The 16,756-nt window shown below is 41.1% G+C and overlaps 1 protein-coding gene across 1 annotated transcript; it reads left to right on the top strand.

Moving 5' to 3' along the window:
• The first annotated feature begins 11,433 nt into the window (after positions 1-11,433).
• Positions 11,434-16,069, top strand: Htr1a (5-hydroxytryptamine receptor 1A). Its single transcript, XM_013125277.3, has one exon. The coding sequence runs from the start codon at positions 12,230-12,232 to the stop codon at positions 13,496-13,498; it is 1,269 nt and encodes a 422-aa protein (XP_012980731.1). The 5' UTR covers positions 11,434-12,229; the 3' UTR covers positions 13,499-16,069.
• The last annotated feature ends 687 nt before the right edge of the window (positions 16,070-16,756 follow it).

The following is a 16,756-nucleotide window of genomic DNA, read 5'->3' as shown; positions in this document are numbered from 1 at the left end:
CTTTGGGAGTAGCCAACCAATATCTCGTTTGATTTAAGGCCCATTCCATGAGAGGGAACCCATAACTGGCCCTTCTTGGGTAATCTAGAACCATAGAGAGAGTCTAAATTGTGGTCTCCATAGAATCCCTCCCCCTCAGAGCTCAGGGAACCCTACAACATAGGAAGTAGAAAGAGTGTAAGACCAGGAGAGTGCTGGACACCAGGAGAACAAGGCCCTCTGAAATCAGCTAAGCAAGGTGCATATGGACTCACAGATACTGAAGTGCTTCCATGGATCTACACCACGTCGTCTGCTTATATGTTATAGCTATTAGCTTCCCATTTTTATCAAACTCCTGGCTATAAGAATGAGTCAGTCTTTGACAATTGTCTGCTTTTTGGACTCTTTTCCAACTGTTAGATTGTCCAAATTTGATGTGAAAATGAAAGTTTTTGCTTCATTTTATTACATTTTATTTTGTCATGTTTGATTGTTATCTCTTAGAAGCCTGATCTTTTCTAATGAGAGTCAGAAAGGTAGTGGATCCTGAGGGGAGGGCTAGAGAAGAGGATCTGGAAGGAGTAGAAGGAACAGAAACCATAATCAGGATATATTGTATGAGATAAAAACTATTTTAAATTTTAAAAAGGAAGAGATGGAATGAAGTGGGTATTTGTTTATTTCATTTGGGAAAGAAATATAAGAGATTAAATTATAAATGACTCAATGAAGATTAAAACTAAAAGCTTAAATAGGTCAAGGAAGAGCAGAGAAACAGCCAAAAGAATGAAAATATGGTAGAGAAAGAAAATTTTAAAAGCACTAGAGGAAAGTGTTTGTAATGGAAAAGAGGCAAACAGCAAACATTTGACTAACTGGGCTCCAAAGCAGAAACACAAAACAATGAAAGAGAACAAATATTTGAAAAAAGCTATGGAAGTCTTACATAAGTGGAAGATAACTTGCCTCTGTATGTTGGAAGCCCATGGGGGCTTGGGAATGTTGACACAGAATGAACAAGTCTGAGTTTTATCTCCGTTAAACTTTTTCAATTTAAAATCAGAAAACTTCCAAGTGTCCTCCAACAGAATGGTGACTTCCAAAAGCAATATTGAGGTAGCAGTTTCAGAACTCATGGGAAGAATGTAAAAATACAAGAATTGTATATGTAGCCAGATATCTTTGAAATACCAAGACTAAAAGAAAAAAAAAACATTGGACACAAGCATGAGGAAATCTGAGCAAGTGCAGATAAAGCATCCACAGAATATAATGCCAGTCATTCAACATAAAATGTCAGCTGATATACAACATACCAGCCATATTAGTCTGTGTGAATGTTAAGTAATTTATTAAATAAAAATTTATGTTCAATTGGGCAGAAAGAACAAGATCTAAGTATATACTTTATAAAATAGTCATATCCAAACCAAAGTGACCTCAATGCTTAGAAAGAGAAACAACTACAACAAGAGTCAATGGAAATATGAGGTAAGACACTAAGATTCCTACCAGAGATAAATATAAATGTATCACAGGATATGGAAGATATGGTCAACATTTTACTAATTAATTTGTCTGTACTCTACAGAAATTTTATGATGCTATTAAGGTAATAAGCATAAACAAATTTAGAAATAATCCAGGTTAAATGATACTAAAGTAATCTGACAAATAAATGAAACATAAGATCCAAGATTTGACTGTGTGCCAGATATTGAAGTAGTATAATTAGCAAGATTAATTAATAAGGTTCCTAGTTTGTATAATAACATTGTATCAGTGCTGACTCCCTGATATTAATACCATGTTTGCTTACTATGATTACATAAATTAATGTCCTTGTTCTTAAGAAATGCACATTGAAACAAGTATGTAGTATCAAAAAGGCATTGTTCTACTCTCTACACCTAATGGCTATGAAAATTTTTAGGTGAGTATTCATAAAGGTAAAATGAATAGGAATTCTTTGCACTGTTCTTTCAATTTCATATACATCTGAAATGCTTCAGCTACAAAAGGAAATAGAGGAGGAGGAGGAAGGGAGAGAAGGGGGAGGACAAGAAGATTGAGGGGGAGGAGGAGGGGGAGCAGGAGGGAGAGGAGGAGGGGAAGGAGGAGGGGGAGGAGGATCCCAACATGGAGGAGAAGGGAGGTGGTCCTGAAGTCTCAAGCCTGAGGAGCTCATGGAAACTGATAGCTTCTGGAAGGGGAAAAGTCAATTTTCTTGAAGTGCAAATGGGCCTGCTTTAGTAAATGACTCTACACTCATGTACATACTGGCAGCATTAAGTGTATTCAACAGCTTTGAAAAATAGAGAGCACTTGAAGTTGACAGAGACGAGTGGAAGGAGGTGTTGAAAGAGGAGGAAAAGTGTGCTGGATTTGATCAAAACATATTATATGAAAGTATAATTCCCCAAAAATAAAAAATGCAAAAGAATTTTTTAGAGATACCCATGCTTTTGAAGGTGGTCATTGATTGTTTTGGTAGTGCTAGGTACTGAAACCCAACCTTGTTCTTGCTAGGTAACTAAACATCCTACCCCTTAGCTACACACATAGCCTTCATAATAATTATGTATTTGTTGTTATTAAGAAATTTTTCCATTACATCTCTTTTTAAATAAATTTTTATTTAACATTTCACACATGTTACAATGGTGTGTATGAATGTTCTTACCATTGTGAATCAGGGCAAATTCCTAACACTTTTGGAAACCCTTACTAGTTCCAATGATTGACAGTTAATCTTTAAGTTTCTATGTTGATGTTTTCTTCTAATAATGTCATTTTCACCTTGAGTTTTTACTTTTATTTCATTTTCTTATTTTTTAAAATTAGCCTGCTTAGTGTTTTTAGTACAGTATTGACTTATTATGAATTCTTCCAAAGTTTTAATGAAAGGAATTGATTTATTTATAAATGGGCTATTGTTATTGTTTTTGGCTATAGTTATTATAGTAGCCAAAGGGCATGCTTTCTTTAAGCACAATAAGAAGAATTTGTTTGACCACAAATTAATGTTGGATTTAATCATAAACTTTTTTGGATAGACAGACTGAGGAGATTGTATGGTCATCCTTCCAAAGGTGAATGTGTCTCTGAGGTTGGCTTACTATTCTACCAGAAAGACATTGGTCTGTACTTAAGGAAGGGTTGCTCAATTTCTATTTTTGTTTCAACTGATTATTCTCATATATGAAAAAAATGTTTCCCTAGTATCTACAAGAAGCAATTCTGAAAAATAAATGAGTACAAGGGGACTCAGAAGTGAGCTGAAAATTAAAAGAGGGATTCTTAATCCTGAGTCTGAAGCCAACCCACATATCATCCTTGCATTAAAATTAATGAATGTCCTTCACTTTCAGTCTAGTTTTAGGTTGAATTGTGGCTGCAAAATTTTAAAGGATTATGATTGGTATGCCTCACCACTACTGTTTGAAACATTCAGAGAACAGATGTACCAACATTCATCAGAAATGTCAATCAAATAAGAGGACATGGTTCCAAAGATCTAGGCACATATACTAGAAATCTGTAAATATAAAACAAAACAAAAACCCACACTTGCTTTTCTCAATAAACAATGGTATTTTTCCTTATCTGAGGCTCCATACCATTTAATTATTGAATGGTAGAAAGAGATTCTTTTACACTGTCCTGTCTGGTGAATGCACACACTCCCAAACAGCTGCTGGCTGTGATGGTGAACAGGGAGCCTCAGTCTTCTCATTTAGTCCACAAAATAATGCGTGAAAGGTGCTTAACAGCGCCTACCATGTGACATTGATTCAGTGGGCTTTGGTTATTGTGGCTGTTATCAAAAGGAAGAGTTTTTTTGTTAGCTCTTCACATGGAGAATTTTGAAAAACAATGTACTCCTGTCACAGCTGTTGACCAGCTTTCATTTATAAGGAATAAAATTCTATTCAGTACTGAGACTTTTCTAAAGTTTGTAAAATCTTTTGAATCTCCTTTATGTAAGTACAAAATAAAAATGCCAGCTTGAGGTAAAGAAAACAAGGATGTGGAATGTCCCTACTTGACAATAAAGGGACAAATCTGAGGGCAATTTGACACTGTCCCTAGCTGTGACAACCTAGCTGTAACAGCCAAATTATGTCGAAAAGCAATGAAATGATGCCCAGTGCCAGACTTTCATTTCAGGGTAAGGACCATGGCTTGGTGATTGTCTGCTGATCAGTGAACTCTTGGAGGCTGCTCCTTGGAAAGCCAAAGGCACCATTGGAGAAGACAAGGCACACTGGGAAGCTGCTGAGAGCAAGGTGTATTGACTAAGTGAGTAGATACAGAGGGGTGGCTACAAGAACTGCTAAAATTACAATAATGGTATAGATCATTCCCACGCTGGCCTCTCAGGCATCAGTCTGGGGTCCATGAGCATCACCTTGTTCAGGTCAGCTGTTTCTGTGGGTCTCATCCAGCCTGGTCTTGACCCCCTTTGCTCATCACTCCTCCCTCTCTGCAACTGGTTTCTAGGAGTTCAGTTCAGTGTTTAGGTGTGGGTGTCTGCCTCTGCTTCCATCAGCCACTGGATGAAGGCTCTAGGATGGCATATAAGGTAGCTGTCATTCTCATTATCAGAGAAGGGCATTTAAGGTAGCCTCTCCACTATTGCTTAGACTGACAGTTGGTATCATCCTTATAGATCTCTGGGAATCTCACTAGTGCCAGATCTCTCCTCAAACGTATAATGCCTCCCTCTATTGACAAACCCCTTAAATTTGGGTGCCAGTGAGGAGGCCTCCGCAATCTAAGGGGTCTCGGGTAGTATATCAGTATTTAGCCCTGGTGTACAAATGGACTTTGGGAGCCCATTCCACATAGAAGAATACTCTCTCAGCCTGGACTTAGATTCGTCTTTTATAGTATATAAATAGTTCTGGAATGACAGAATATGAAGATTAAATGAGAAGGCACTGTTCATTGACTTATGGCATTGAATTCTGCTACCTTGTGCTGATACAAATAGGGAAAATGCCCACTAGAAATCAACAGTCTATTTTCTGGCTAGTCTGAGCACTAATCCCACCCTGCACTCCAGGTTTCCCAGAAGGGTGAGAGTATGGTTCTGAGTGAACTTCCAATATGTTACATTTCCTAAACTTGAAACATTCCATTTCAGATTAAGATATGAGTACTGAAATCCTAGGCTATCACCAAATTAACCCTTGACCAACAAAAGCTGAGCAAGATTAGTTAAACTTCCCAAGATAGATTAGAAGAATTTGCATCTGAGAAGGGGAGAGTTATCTCATGTGCCTTCCGGATGGAGCATTCCTCTCCAGCTTGTCTACAACAGTGAATCTGCTCAGGATGACAGCAGGACTTTCCTGGACTCCAACTCTAATTTGGCCTTCTTGCCTGGATGCTTTTCTATTGCAGGACCCCTAGTTCCTCAGCTGTTTCCAATTGCCAACTGAGCTCTTTTCTCCCAGTTACTTCTCCCTCCATCTAGAGTGACTCTGCTATGAATTTAAACTTTGCCTTCACCTAGGTAACAAAGGAAAACCCTGAAAGAGACATGCATGGATGCCCCTGGGAGGGGCAAATAGATAAGACCTCCTGAGTAAATTGGGAGGGGGAGGGGAGGAAGGGGTGAAGTCCCATGAGATAATCCCTAACATGAGGGGTGGTTGAGTTGGGGGAGGGACAGAAAGGGAGAGCAAGGAAAGAGAAATCTTGACAGAGGGAGCGATTATAGGGTTAGGGAGGAATCTGATGCCAGGGAAAATCCCAGGAATCCACAAGGATGTCTCCAGGTAAGACTCCTAGCAATAATAGAGAGGGTGCCTGAACTGGCCTTCCCCTGTAATCAGATTGATGACCACCCTAATTGTCATCATAGAAACTTCATCCAGTAACTGATGGAAGCAGATGCAGAGATCCACAACTTAGCACTGGGCGGAACTCCAGGAGTAGAGTCCAATTGAAGAGAGAGAGGAGGGGTTATATGAGCAAAGAGAGCCCATTCCCTGTAGAGGGATGCCTTGCTCAGCCTTGATACAGGGAGAGGCTTGGCCCTGCCTCAATGTGATATGCCAGATTTTGTTGACACCCATGAGAGGCCTTACCCTTACTAAGGAGTGGATTGGGGGGTGGCTAGGGGGAAAAGGTGAGGGGGAGCAGGAGGAGGGGAACAGTGGGTGGTATGTAAAATAAAAAACACTTTTAAATCAGTAAAAATAAAAAATTGCCTTAAAACATTTTCTTTAATGTGTTTCTTTTCACTTTAAAAATAACTAAAGGGCCTTTGAGTGTAAGATTGAAGAATGGGCATTTATTTGTGTATTATAAATGATGGGGTAGTTCTGTTTGTCTACAGGTCCCTTCTCTACTGGTATCAGCATCATATAGGGAACTGGCTAAACAGATATCTGGGCTACTCAAACAGACTCACTGGCAACTGGGGTCTGGAACCTGCCTTTTAAACATGTTCTTTTTGTGATTTGTATGTATACTACGATATATGAAATACTTTAGCTTGCCCCGTCATGTAATCTTTCTATATGATCTCTTTTCTCAACAAGGGAAAAAGGACTTGCCAGAATATCTATTTCTGTCTAGCCAGAACTAAAACAGATTAGCTATGCAGTCTTTCTCATTAAATCCAATGTCAAGGAGATAATTACTCATTTTCCTGCAACACTAGTGACGATTTATACTTCCTCATTGGTAGAATATTCTGGTATAGTCCAATGACTTTTTTTCTCTCTGGAGAGAAAGACCTCTGATCTAGGTAGCAGAAGGGGGTGTTCTGCCTTTGATTAGGAGTTAACCATATGGCAGGATTTCTACTTGGCTCAGCTTCTCCCAATGCTTTCTCATTAGAATTACCTACAGAGACTCAAACCTTTAGAGAAAGGTCTGGTGCTGGTAGTATGGTAAGTGTATACAATATCGTTGAAGAAATGAATGAGTGTAAAGAATTAAAGTATGAATTATTGAACACAAACTTCAACTTCAAAGTGTTTCAGTTTCTTTGGGTACTTTCCACTTGGGTTAGACTCTTTGCTTTGGAAGCTAAATAATGACATCAGATGCCTTTTGATGCCCCATTTTATGGGTCTCAGGCAAGCGTCTTTAGTTTAATTTTCTGTTATTTGAATGTTTGGATTATAAAAGCTCCACAGTCTTTACGACAAAGGGCTAGATGAGGAATGCTGGAGATCTCTCAAGCACTTACCCAAGATATTAGCCAGGATCCCAGGGTATGAAGGGCTACTAAGAATGACCTAGGTAGCCATTAATGGATCTTTTCAAGGATTGGGGATTTGTAATAGAATGCTCGTATTCCTTCCTTCTCTGCTCAATCCCAGCTAGGTTAGTTCCTGCTCATTAGTTGATGATGTTGAATGAATCCACAGCATCAGCTGCTAAAGTCAAGCTTCAGCATGTAAGAAGTAGTTTTCCAGGTTGTGAGTTCTGTTTTTCTAATATATTCAATGAGTCGAGGTAAGAATAGAGGAGAGCAGGATGAGAGATACCATAATACATCGAGTCATTATAGGCTTGAGGAGAGAGCTGACACTAGTGAGATCTCCAGAGATCTACAAGGATAACAACAACTGGCAAACTAAGCAACAGTGGAGAGACTACACTAATAGCCCCTCCTTGATAATAGGGTTGATGACTACACTATATGCCATCCTAGAACCTTTGTCCAGGGACTGATGGAAGCAGAGACAGATATCCACACCTAAACCGTGAACTGAATTCCTGGAACCTAGTATCTTACCCAGAATTCCCTAGAGAACTCCTTAATAACTACTTTTAGGAATCAAAGAGGGTAACATCTACATGGAAGTTGTCCTTATAATGGATTCTCATCAAATCTGGTCTTGTATATTTTGTTTTATAAGCTCTTACTTTCTCACTATGCATACCTAGTTCTCTTTCTCCACATTTTTACTGAGAAATTTTTACTAGGGAGACAATAGGCATTATTACTTTGCATCACTATACTTATTTGTTTTCAGTTTTCATTATTTGGGTTAACAAAGTGCATTACATCAGTTGATTGTCACAAGTCTATAATTGAGCCATTTGACTATTTAGGAAACAAAAAGACCATTGTTTTGTGCTTTGCTACTGAAGTACCAGGTCCCTCCCAGTGCCATAAGAATGGCAGGAAGAGCACAGTGAAGAAATGATATTTCTAGAGGAAGGTGGATGGTGAGGATTAGTCACAAGAAATTGTACTCAGTCTTAAAGAATTTATTTTCTTGGTTTATTTGAATATTTAAATTTTGAGTGATAATTATCTAAACAAAATTTCTTATGCAAAAATATTTTCCTGATGATTTCCAGTCAAAACTCGTGGTTCTGAAAAAATATAATTGTTTTACTACTTTGGTATTTAAGGATCAGAGAACATTAATTTAGAATAGTATTTTTAGCTTCAGATAATTGTACTTTTGTGTCAAAAAATCCAAATAAACCATTTTTCTTTTCAAATAGAAACTTTCAGAAATAACTTTTGTAAGTTGGTTTTCATCTAGTCAGCATCTTCTCTCCTCAACAAAATCTTTATTGTAAGTGAACATGACATTTAAGCAATTACTGACTAATTCCAACTTCAGCTATGATTATTGCAAAGCTTCAGTTTAAAATCTTTTTGTTTTTATATGCCTGGTCAAAGAACTGCATCACATTGCTGGGCTTGGATGAAATTTCCACAAAAATGTTAAAAAATAATTTATCTCTCATAAAGTATTTCAGAGAAATTCTCCATGATGGGTGACATATCACACAGAGATCTATAACTTGAAAAGTTCTGGCTTGATTCTAGTAAACTCAAACTAGAAACAGAAGCAGAATGATTGATATTTTTGTCTGCAAGTCATATCACTCATAGCTATAATAAAGCAAGCTTTTCCTTATGTTAACTTCAGAAGTCTTGAAGAATGAATTTAAGTCTGTTTAGAGAATTTTACACCATTTAATCAGTCCTATCTTATTTTCTGCATTACTTAAATCAGATGATGGGGATGACGACGACGACAATGATGATGATAATGATGACTTTGTGACATAGTCTCAGTACACAACCTTGCTTGGCCCATAACTCATCAGGCTAGCCTAGAACTCACACACATCTGCCTTCCTCCACCTCCAGAAGGGAATGTTAGGATTAAAGATTTGTGGCCACCATACCTGGCTAGCTTCTGCATCTCTTAAGAGTTAAACAAAGAAGAATTGGCTAAGTCTGAGCATGAAGAAAGGCAACATTAGTAATTTTAGTGTACACCATCGTAAGTTCAACAAAAAGTCATACATAATTATTAGTTACCTAGAAGCTGCAAAACCACAGCACTGAACATCCATCGTTATACTTCCTAGTATCCAGGAGCATATATAAGAATTTCCTATATTTTAAGAAAGGAAATATTTGATATATTATATCCATTAATTTGAGGATGAATATGAACTACTTGCAAATTTTGTAAACATGATTAAACATGGTACATATGAAACATGGTACACTTTACCATAATAAACATGCTACACTATGTTCTATCGTATTAAGGTAGAAGGACAAATTCAGACATCATAAACACAAACTCCAGACTCAAAGCCTTTTAACTTTCTTGAAAAGGAAAAATAATTTTGTTAGCTATTAATCCATTTAGCATCCAGTACATAAAGGGCAATTGATGACTGAAGGCTCCTGATTTGTGCCGTAAATATTTGCGTATCATCTATTATGCATTTACATATGCTAATAAGCGATGAATTCATATTCAAGTAGGTTCTTGATATGCATACGTTTGCTCTTTGATTATAGATGTTTGTTAACTATGTTTTTAAAGTTTTGTCCTTGGAACTTTCAGTCTTTCAATTATAATCTCCAGAGTTGCAACTGCATTTTAATAAACAATTTAATTCTATATTTGTGCAGGATTTTATTAGAAAAACCTACATATAATCTCACATTTTAGAAAGAGTTTCTCCGAGTCTGTCTTTCTGTGAATACTCCATCGCTCTTTTTTCAGTGCTATGAATCAACACACATGGCAGCTTCATTGTTTTGGTATGCTGAAATGATTGAGTGGGAACTGTGCCCAGGTCAATCCATCTCCAAGCACACTGCCTGTATTATGTGTCTGCCCAAGTAGATTTTCTTTGATGGGCTAGTGATTACTCTCTCTTTTCATCTTAAGAATTCAAAACTATGAAATTCAAAGCTCTGATTTGAACACAACAGTAAAACTATTGAAATTTGCAGTGAGTCCCTGACTTTTACCTAGAATTGGCTGCTTTAGGAATTGCTTTTTGTGTTTCTTCACTTCACGTCTCTAATTAGAATCTGTGAGTTGATCTTTCTTGTGCTATGTTTACTCTGATTAACTGGACTTTGTATTCGTTGTGTTCAGTTAGGATCGATTATTGTTTGCAAAAAGAAATACAGTTTAAAACAAATTTCTAGAAGCTTCTATTTGCAGTATTAAGATAAGTCTGTCACCCTCCCCCAATAAAACACACAGACTGTGACCACACAACACCAGTAGATGACAGTGTTTTCTTCCTCTTGTAAAGGGGCATTTTTCCTATAGATTTTGTGAATTAATGTAATTTTTAAAAGGAGGTAGGGAACATAACAGGCTTGGTGTAAAAATCGAAGGGTAAAATAGAAATGATTGAAGAAAATATTTAAAGTGACAACATTTAATGGTTGTTTTTCGTTTTATAATATTCTTTCTCTCAGAGTATTGAGGTTTCCTTAATACCGGCTGGTTTCCTTAAGACGTTTCTAGATGGCACTCTGAAGCACTTGCCGGAAGGTGGCAGCATAAGCAAGCCCTTCTCCCATAGAGCTGTCCCAGGTGCTGAACCCAATTTCAGAGAGCCTCACAGCGGCTAGCGACAGGGTCTTCAGAAAGTTCTTCTTGGGAGATTTGCAGACTGGTGAAGGAGGCAAAAGTCCAAAGTCCGTAGGAAATGCAGGTCCTTGTTTACCATGCATAGACAAACATTTCTTTTCCCAAAGTTACTTGCTACAAAGCTATGGTAGGTGTTAATGACATTGAAATGAAGAGCGAAGTGGTGATAAAAAGTGTGTGTGTGTGTGTTTAGAATGCACACCTACTTTGATTTTTTTAATCTTTTTTTGTGACCCAGCTGTTTATCAGCTCTTGTCCTTTATCGTGTCCTTTATAATTTTTTCACATTCCATAAGGATACTACGAAAAGGTCATAGGCATCAGCATTCCGGGATACACTAAGATGTTAAATGAGACTGCAGTTTTAAGACGTTAAGACCCACACTCTCAACCTAATAATTTAGAGGGTGACCCAGGGCTGCCCAGATTTCCAGCCTTCAGGCTTTCTGTATCTGTCCCCATTTTCTATAGGCACACTGTGAACCTGGCTCCATTTAAGAAGTTGACAGAAATAAAGGGAATGGGTAGCAGGGAAAGATTTTTGTCTCCCTCTAGTTTGCTGGGCAGGAGGCGGAGTTTAATCTGTTAAAACATTGGTTTGACTGGCGGATCGGAGTGGGCATATGAAGTGAGTTCTGAGTGTGTCGACTCGAATGTAAAGATGCCAGTCTAGAAGGATAGGAGGGCGGGGACCTAGAGGAAGGAGGCAGTCTGGGCTGGGGAAGTCTTGGGTGGTGGGGGTTAGTGTGGGAGGAAGGGAGACCAGCTGTCTGAACAACACATAGAGGGGTAAAGAAAGAGAGAGGTGAGAAGGAAAGGGGAACTGAAAGGGAAAGCCAGTGGGAGGAAACTGGGAGAAGGAGGCTGTAAAAAGGAAAACGGAGAGGGGTGAAGTCCAGAGAGAGAGGGAGAGAAGGAACTAGGAGACCAGGGTCACAGAATGACCCCAGAGCTTGGGGTTTCTGAGATTCCAGACTGATTGCTATTCGGCAGAGTCCCGGCTCCCGTAGCTAGTTGGGCAGCGACAAAGTGAAATGGACAGCGTGAGACAGATGTTCCAGCCACCTCTCCACCACCCAGAGATTTGGAAGCTGCTCTGGGGCCAACTACAGTTTCCTAGCTGGAGTCTTTGAGCGCTCGGGACCCGCGGGAGCCAAGCAAGAGAGAGCGCCGGGAAGCTGCGTCTCCAGAGCAGTAAGAACTTCTTGCTCCAGTTCCTGGATCCCCTCCCTCTGAAATTCCCCAGAAGAGGAGGAAGACCCTAGGGGGAGGGGCGAGGGAGATTCCCTTGCAGCTCTTTCTCCCTCCCTTCCCCCACCCCACCGGGCGTGCAAGCAGGCATGGATATGTTCAGTCTTGGCCAGGGCAACAATACCACATCGTCCCAGGAGCCCTTCGGGACAGGCGGCAACGTTAGTGGCATCTCCGACGTGACCTTCAGCTACCAAGTGATCACCTCTTTGCTTCTGGGCACGCTCATTTTCTGCGCGGTGCTCGGTAATGCCTGCGTGGTGGCTGCCATCGCCCTGGAGCGCTCCCTCCAGAATGTGGCCAACTATCTTATCGGCTCCTTGGCGGTCACCGACCTCATGGTGTCAGTGCTGGTCCTGCCCATGGCTGCACTGTACCAGGTGCTCAACAAGTGGACTCTGGGCCAGGTCACCTGCGACCTGTTTATCGCCCTGGATGTGTTGTGCTGCACCTCGTCCATCCTGCACCTGTGCGCCATCGCGCTAGACAGGTACTGGGCAATCACTGACCCTATAGACTACGTGAACAAGAGGACGCCCCGGCGCGCTGCTGCGCTGATCTCGCTCACTTGGCTCATTGGCTTTCTCATCTCCATCCCGCCCATGCTGGGCTGGCGCACCCCGGAAGACCGCTCGGACCCCGATGCATGCACCATCAGCAAGGATCACGGCTACACCATCTACTCCACTTTCGGCGCTTTCTATATCCCGCTGCTGCTCATGCTGGTTCTCTATGGGCGCATCTTCCGAGCCGCGCGCTTTCGGATCCGCAAGACTGTGAAGAAGGTAGAAAAGAAGGGAGCAGGCACGCGCCTCAGTACATCTTCGGCCCCGCCCCCCAAGAAGAGCTTGAACGGACAGCCAGGTAATGGGGACTGGAGGCGCAGCGCTGAGAGCAGGGCTGTGGGGGCTCCGTGCGCAAATGGCGCGGTTAGGCAGGGTGATGACGATGCCACCTTGGAGGTGATCGAGGTGCACCGAGTGGGTAACTCCAAAGACCACCTGCCGCTGCCCAGCGAGTCGGGAGCTACCTCCTATGCCCCCACCTGCCTGGAGAGAAAAAATGAGCGGAATGCTGAGGCAAAGCGCAAGATGGCCCTGGCCCGTGAGAGGAAGACAGTGAAGACGCTGGGCATCATTATGGGCACTTTCATCCTCTGCTGGCTGCCCTTTTTCATTGTGGCTCTGGTCTTACCTTTCTGTGAGAGCAGCTGCCACATGCCTGCCTTGTTGGGTGCCATAATCAACTGGCTGGGCTATTCCAACTCTCTGCTCAACCCAGTTATTTATGCTTATTTCAACAAGGACTTTCAAAATGCGTTTAAGAAGATCATCAAGTGCAAGTTCTGCCGCCGGTGATGATGATGACAATGATGATGATGAAGAGGAGGCTGGCGTTGATGGAGAAGGAGGAAGAAGGGGAGGACTGCAGGGGTTACAGGACCCTCCCCATTCGCTCAGTATCTCAGCCCTGGGTTTGCTTTTCCTGTGACATGCAGCTTCTCGGCCCATGCTTTCAGATCTTGCTCTCTGTCTATTCCATTTCAAGGGACAGTGCTCTTTGCAGAAACCTTAGAAGTCTCCTAGAGTCTGCAAAAAGCTATTGGCCAAGTCTTCGGCCCTAGGATCAGTTTTAATAGTTGCAATAACCTCCTTCCTCTCCGAAATTAAACCTCGGTGGTTCAAGGCAGAAAATCCAAACAGAAAATATAAGCTGCATGGACGTCTGCCAGGAGAACTGCCACCTCTCTGCCCTACTTCTGGAGCTTTGAGATTCAAGACTTTGCTCTGTCTGCCCCTCCCTCCTGCTTTAGAAACACCTACTTCCCTTTGGGTGTCAACCTTCCCCATTGAGTCTGGCTCCTATGCACTCACTTCTGGTCTGAAAAGCATTTGGGACTACTTTGACCTGTAGGGCCCAGGAAATCTCTGCCTTGCTCTGTAGCAAATGCGAGGCCCACTCCCACCCACCGTACCCAGAGCTCACTTTCTGTGTTTTCTTGAACTCAAAAATCAAGTGGCAACGTGTCTGTTGGAATGGACTTATAAATATACAAGGCCAGTGGGGAAAATCCAGGAAAGCTTGTGGATGGTTTCTCTTCTTGGTGTCAGCTCTCACCAAAGAAACTGACAATCAGACTATTTAGAAAGCAGACTCTTATTTGTATACTTTGGTGGCCTTTCTGTAAGTTCTAGCATGGCCATGTGTCTACTGCAGGAGGCGCCCACTGCTGGCTAGGGAGGATGAACTGGGGATGCAGACCAGGGACAGCACACCCCACCTTCCCTTTGGTTTCTGGAGGAGAGTTCCCTAGAGCACCCTGGGTTTGCAGCATCCAGATTCCTCTGTCTCACCTCGCTCACAGAGTCCAGGAAATGGTAGAGAAGCTAGAGTTTGTGCAAGAGAGAGCAGACCTTGCAACATGTGCCCGAGACCAAGAAACCTCTCAAGAGTGTGGGTGTGGGTCATGTAGAGAGAGGCAAAGAGCAAAAAGATTTGTAAGTGCTTCCAACTCTGGGGCCGCGAGTCCTGAGGAACTCTAAAGGGGCAACTTTAACCATAGGATGTAACTTTGCTCAATCCGCCCCTGTTGATCGAGGAATCGCTTTGTTTAGCATATCCGAATAATGTCTAGATGCATTCTCCCAGACACCCGGGACGCACACAAAATTAGCAGAACTCTGGGCTCTCATTTGAAGGGTTTCAACACTTCACTATTACCTAGAATCTTGATCTCAGAGGAGTGGAGCCCTGAGAGGACAGGTTAGAGGGAGCTCACCAGTCTCGGAATCTAGAGGATTAATTTCTCCCTGGCTCTTGAAACCCCACGGTTCTGTTGCGAAAATCGGTTTGTGTCTTGGGTCCTTTCAGTTTGTAGTTCAGGTTGTACAGAGTTTTTGTTTGTTTGTTTGTTTGTTTTTGTTGTTGTTTTGCTTAGGCATTCTCTCCCTGCAGTTATTTTTGCTGCCCCCTCCTCCACAAGGAAAGTTATTTTGGTGCATTTTTTGAATGTACATTCCCAGCTACGAGAGTGGGCATCAAGGGGTTTGTGTTACATCTGAATCTCGAATTTTCTGCTGAATTATGATTTCATTTTCCAGTAATTATACGGAGTTCCCTTCAGTTGTATCTTTCCCATGTCTGCACCTGCTGTTTTGAAAACCCGTGTTGCATATTTTCGCTGGGGAAGTTGCCGGTTAGATGTCCCCCTTGTGTTTATAAATGGGGAAAAGACGGGAGCCACATGAAGCCATGGTTTTGTTTGTCAAACTGAACAAAGCCTCTATTTGTGTCTTTTGCTCTACTCTAAAGTGGGGATGAGTATGGCATCTAATTGTAAAAGAGCCATTTCAGACCTTAACTCTTAAGCCTGCTGGGCATCTGCATGTGAGAGGTTCATGGGAGCTGCATGGGGACAATAAAGGATGCAAGGGGCTTCTCTAGCACAAGTTTGGAAATTAAAATTTGCCCTTTTTTTCTCACCAAAATTAAGCAGAACTCTATGACAAAAAATTTTTTCTGTGTGTTTTATTATTTTTAGAACAGATTCTTTCTTTGAAATAAATCAACCCCCAAATTTTAGATGTTATACCAGACCAAGACTTTTCACTTCTAGTTTATTTATATTTTTTCCTATAGGAATGTTTGGCTCTGATGGGGTTGGGGTGGCAATTGCTTCTGCTACCTTGAGAGAGAGAGAGAGACTTTAAATAAGACTGGGAAGGGGGCACCCAATTGGAATAGAATTTCCAGTTAATAGTGAAATAAGTGCAACATGCTGCAAGGCTCTAAAGAATCCCAGCTGCTTGTTTTAACATACTTGTACTAAGGTCAAATATTCATGCATAACAACTGGCCCTCACTTTTCCTTGTGACAATAAAGGACTTTAACAATGGCAATGCTGTAATAAAGACCAGTAACCCATGTATCTTTATTCAGAGTCTCCATTTGTGCTAGTTGTATTAATACAAAATAAAGGTGAAAAATAGGGGTTATCTCATGATTCAGGTTAGGGAATTGTTTTTGTTTTTTTGACAGGGTCTAACTATGTAGTCCTTGCTGGCCTGGAACTTTCTGTATAAACTAAACTGGCCTTTATCTGAAGAGATCTCCTTGCCTCTGCTCCAGAGTCCTGGGATTAAAGACATGGACCGCCATGTCCTGCTCAGGTAAGAAATTTAACACTTAGAGAAATATTAAGTTTTAAATCACTATTCCTAGACAAGTGATTTCTCTCTCTCTCCTTCCTCTCTTTCTTAAAATTCATTTTGTAAATAATATTTTATTTCATGCATGAAAACATGCATTTTCCATGACTACTATCTGAAATAAGGTTTTGGTATCTGTCTCAGACACATGGTCAGAGTGAGGGGAAGGAATAGGAGGAGTCACCACCTTTTCATGTGGAAAGCTGACTGAGGCTCTTCCTTTATAATACCCAGCTAGGGGACAATGACTACTGGCTTCCAAAGGAGCTGCTCATTGTTATGGGGTTGTTACCTAAAACAAAAATGAAGAGGCATTTTCTTTTCTCTCTGGGACTCATAAGACATTGGGGTTCCTCTGAGTGAGAAATAATGCATAAACTCTTTTCTCCCTACTAAAATCATCATAA

Source organism: Mesocricetus auratus, unplaced genomic scaffold (assembly GCF_017639785.1).
Source record: "Mesocricetus auratus isolate SY011 unplaced genomic scaffold, BCM_Maur_2.0 Super-Scaffold_100020, whole genome shotgun sequence".
Lineage (NCBI taxonomy): Eukaryota > Metazoa > Chordata > Mammalia > Rodentia > Cricetidae > Mesocricetus > Mesocricetus auratus.
The sequence above is the reverse complement of the archived record's forward strand: the minus strand, read 5'-3'. Positions and strand labels throughout refer to the sequence as shown.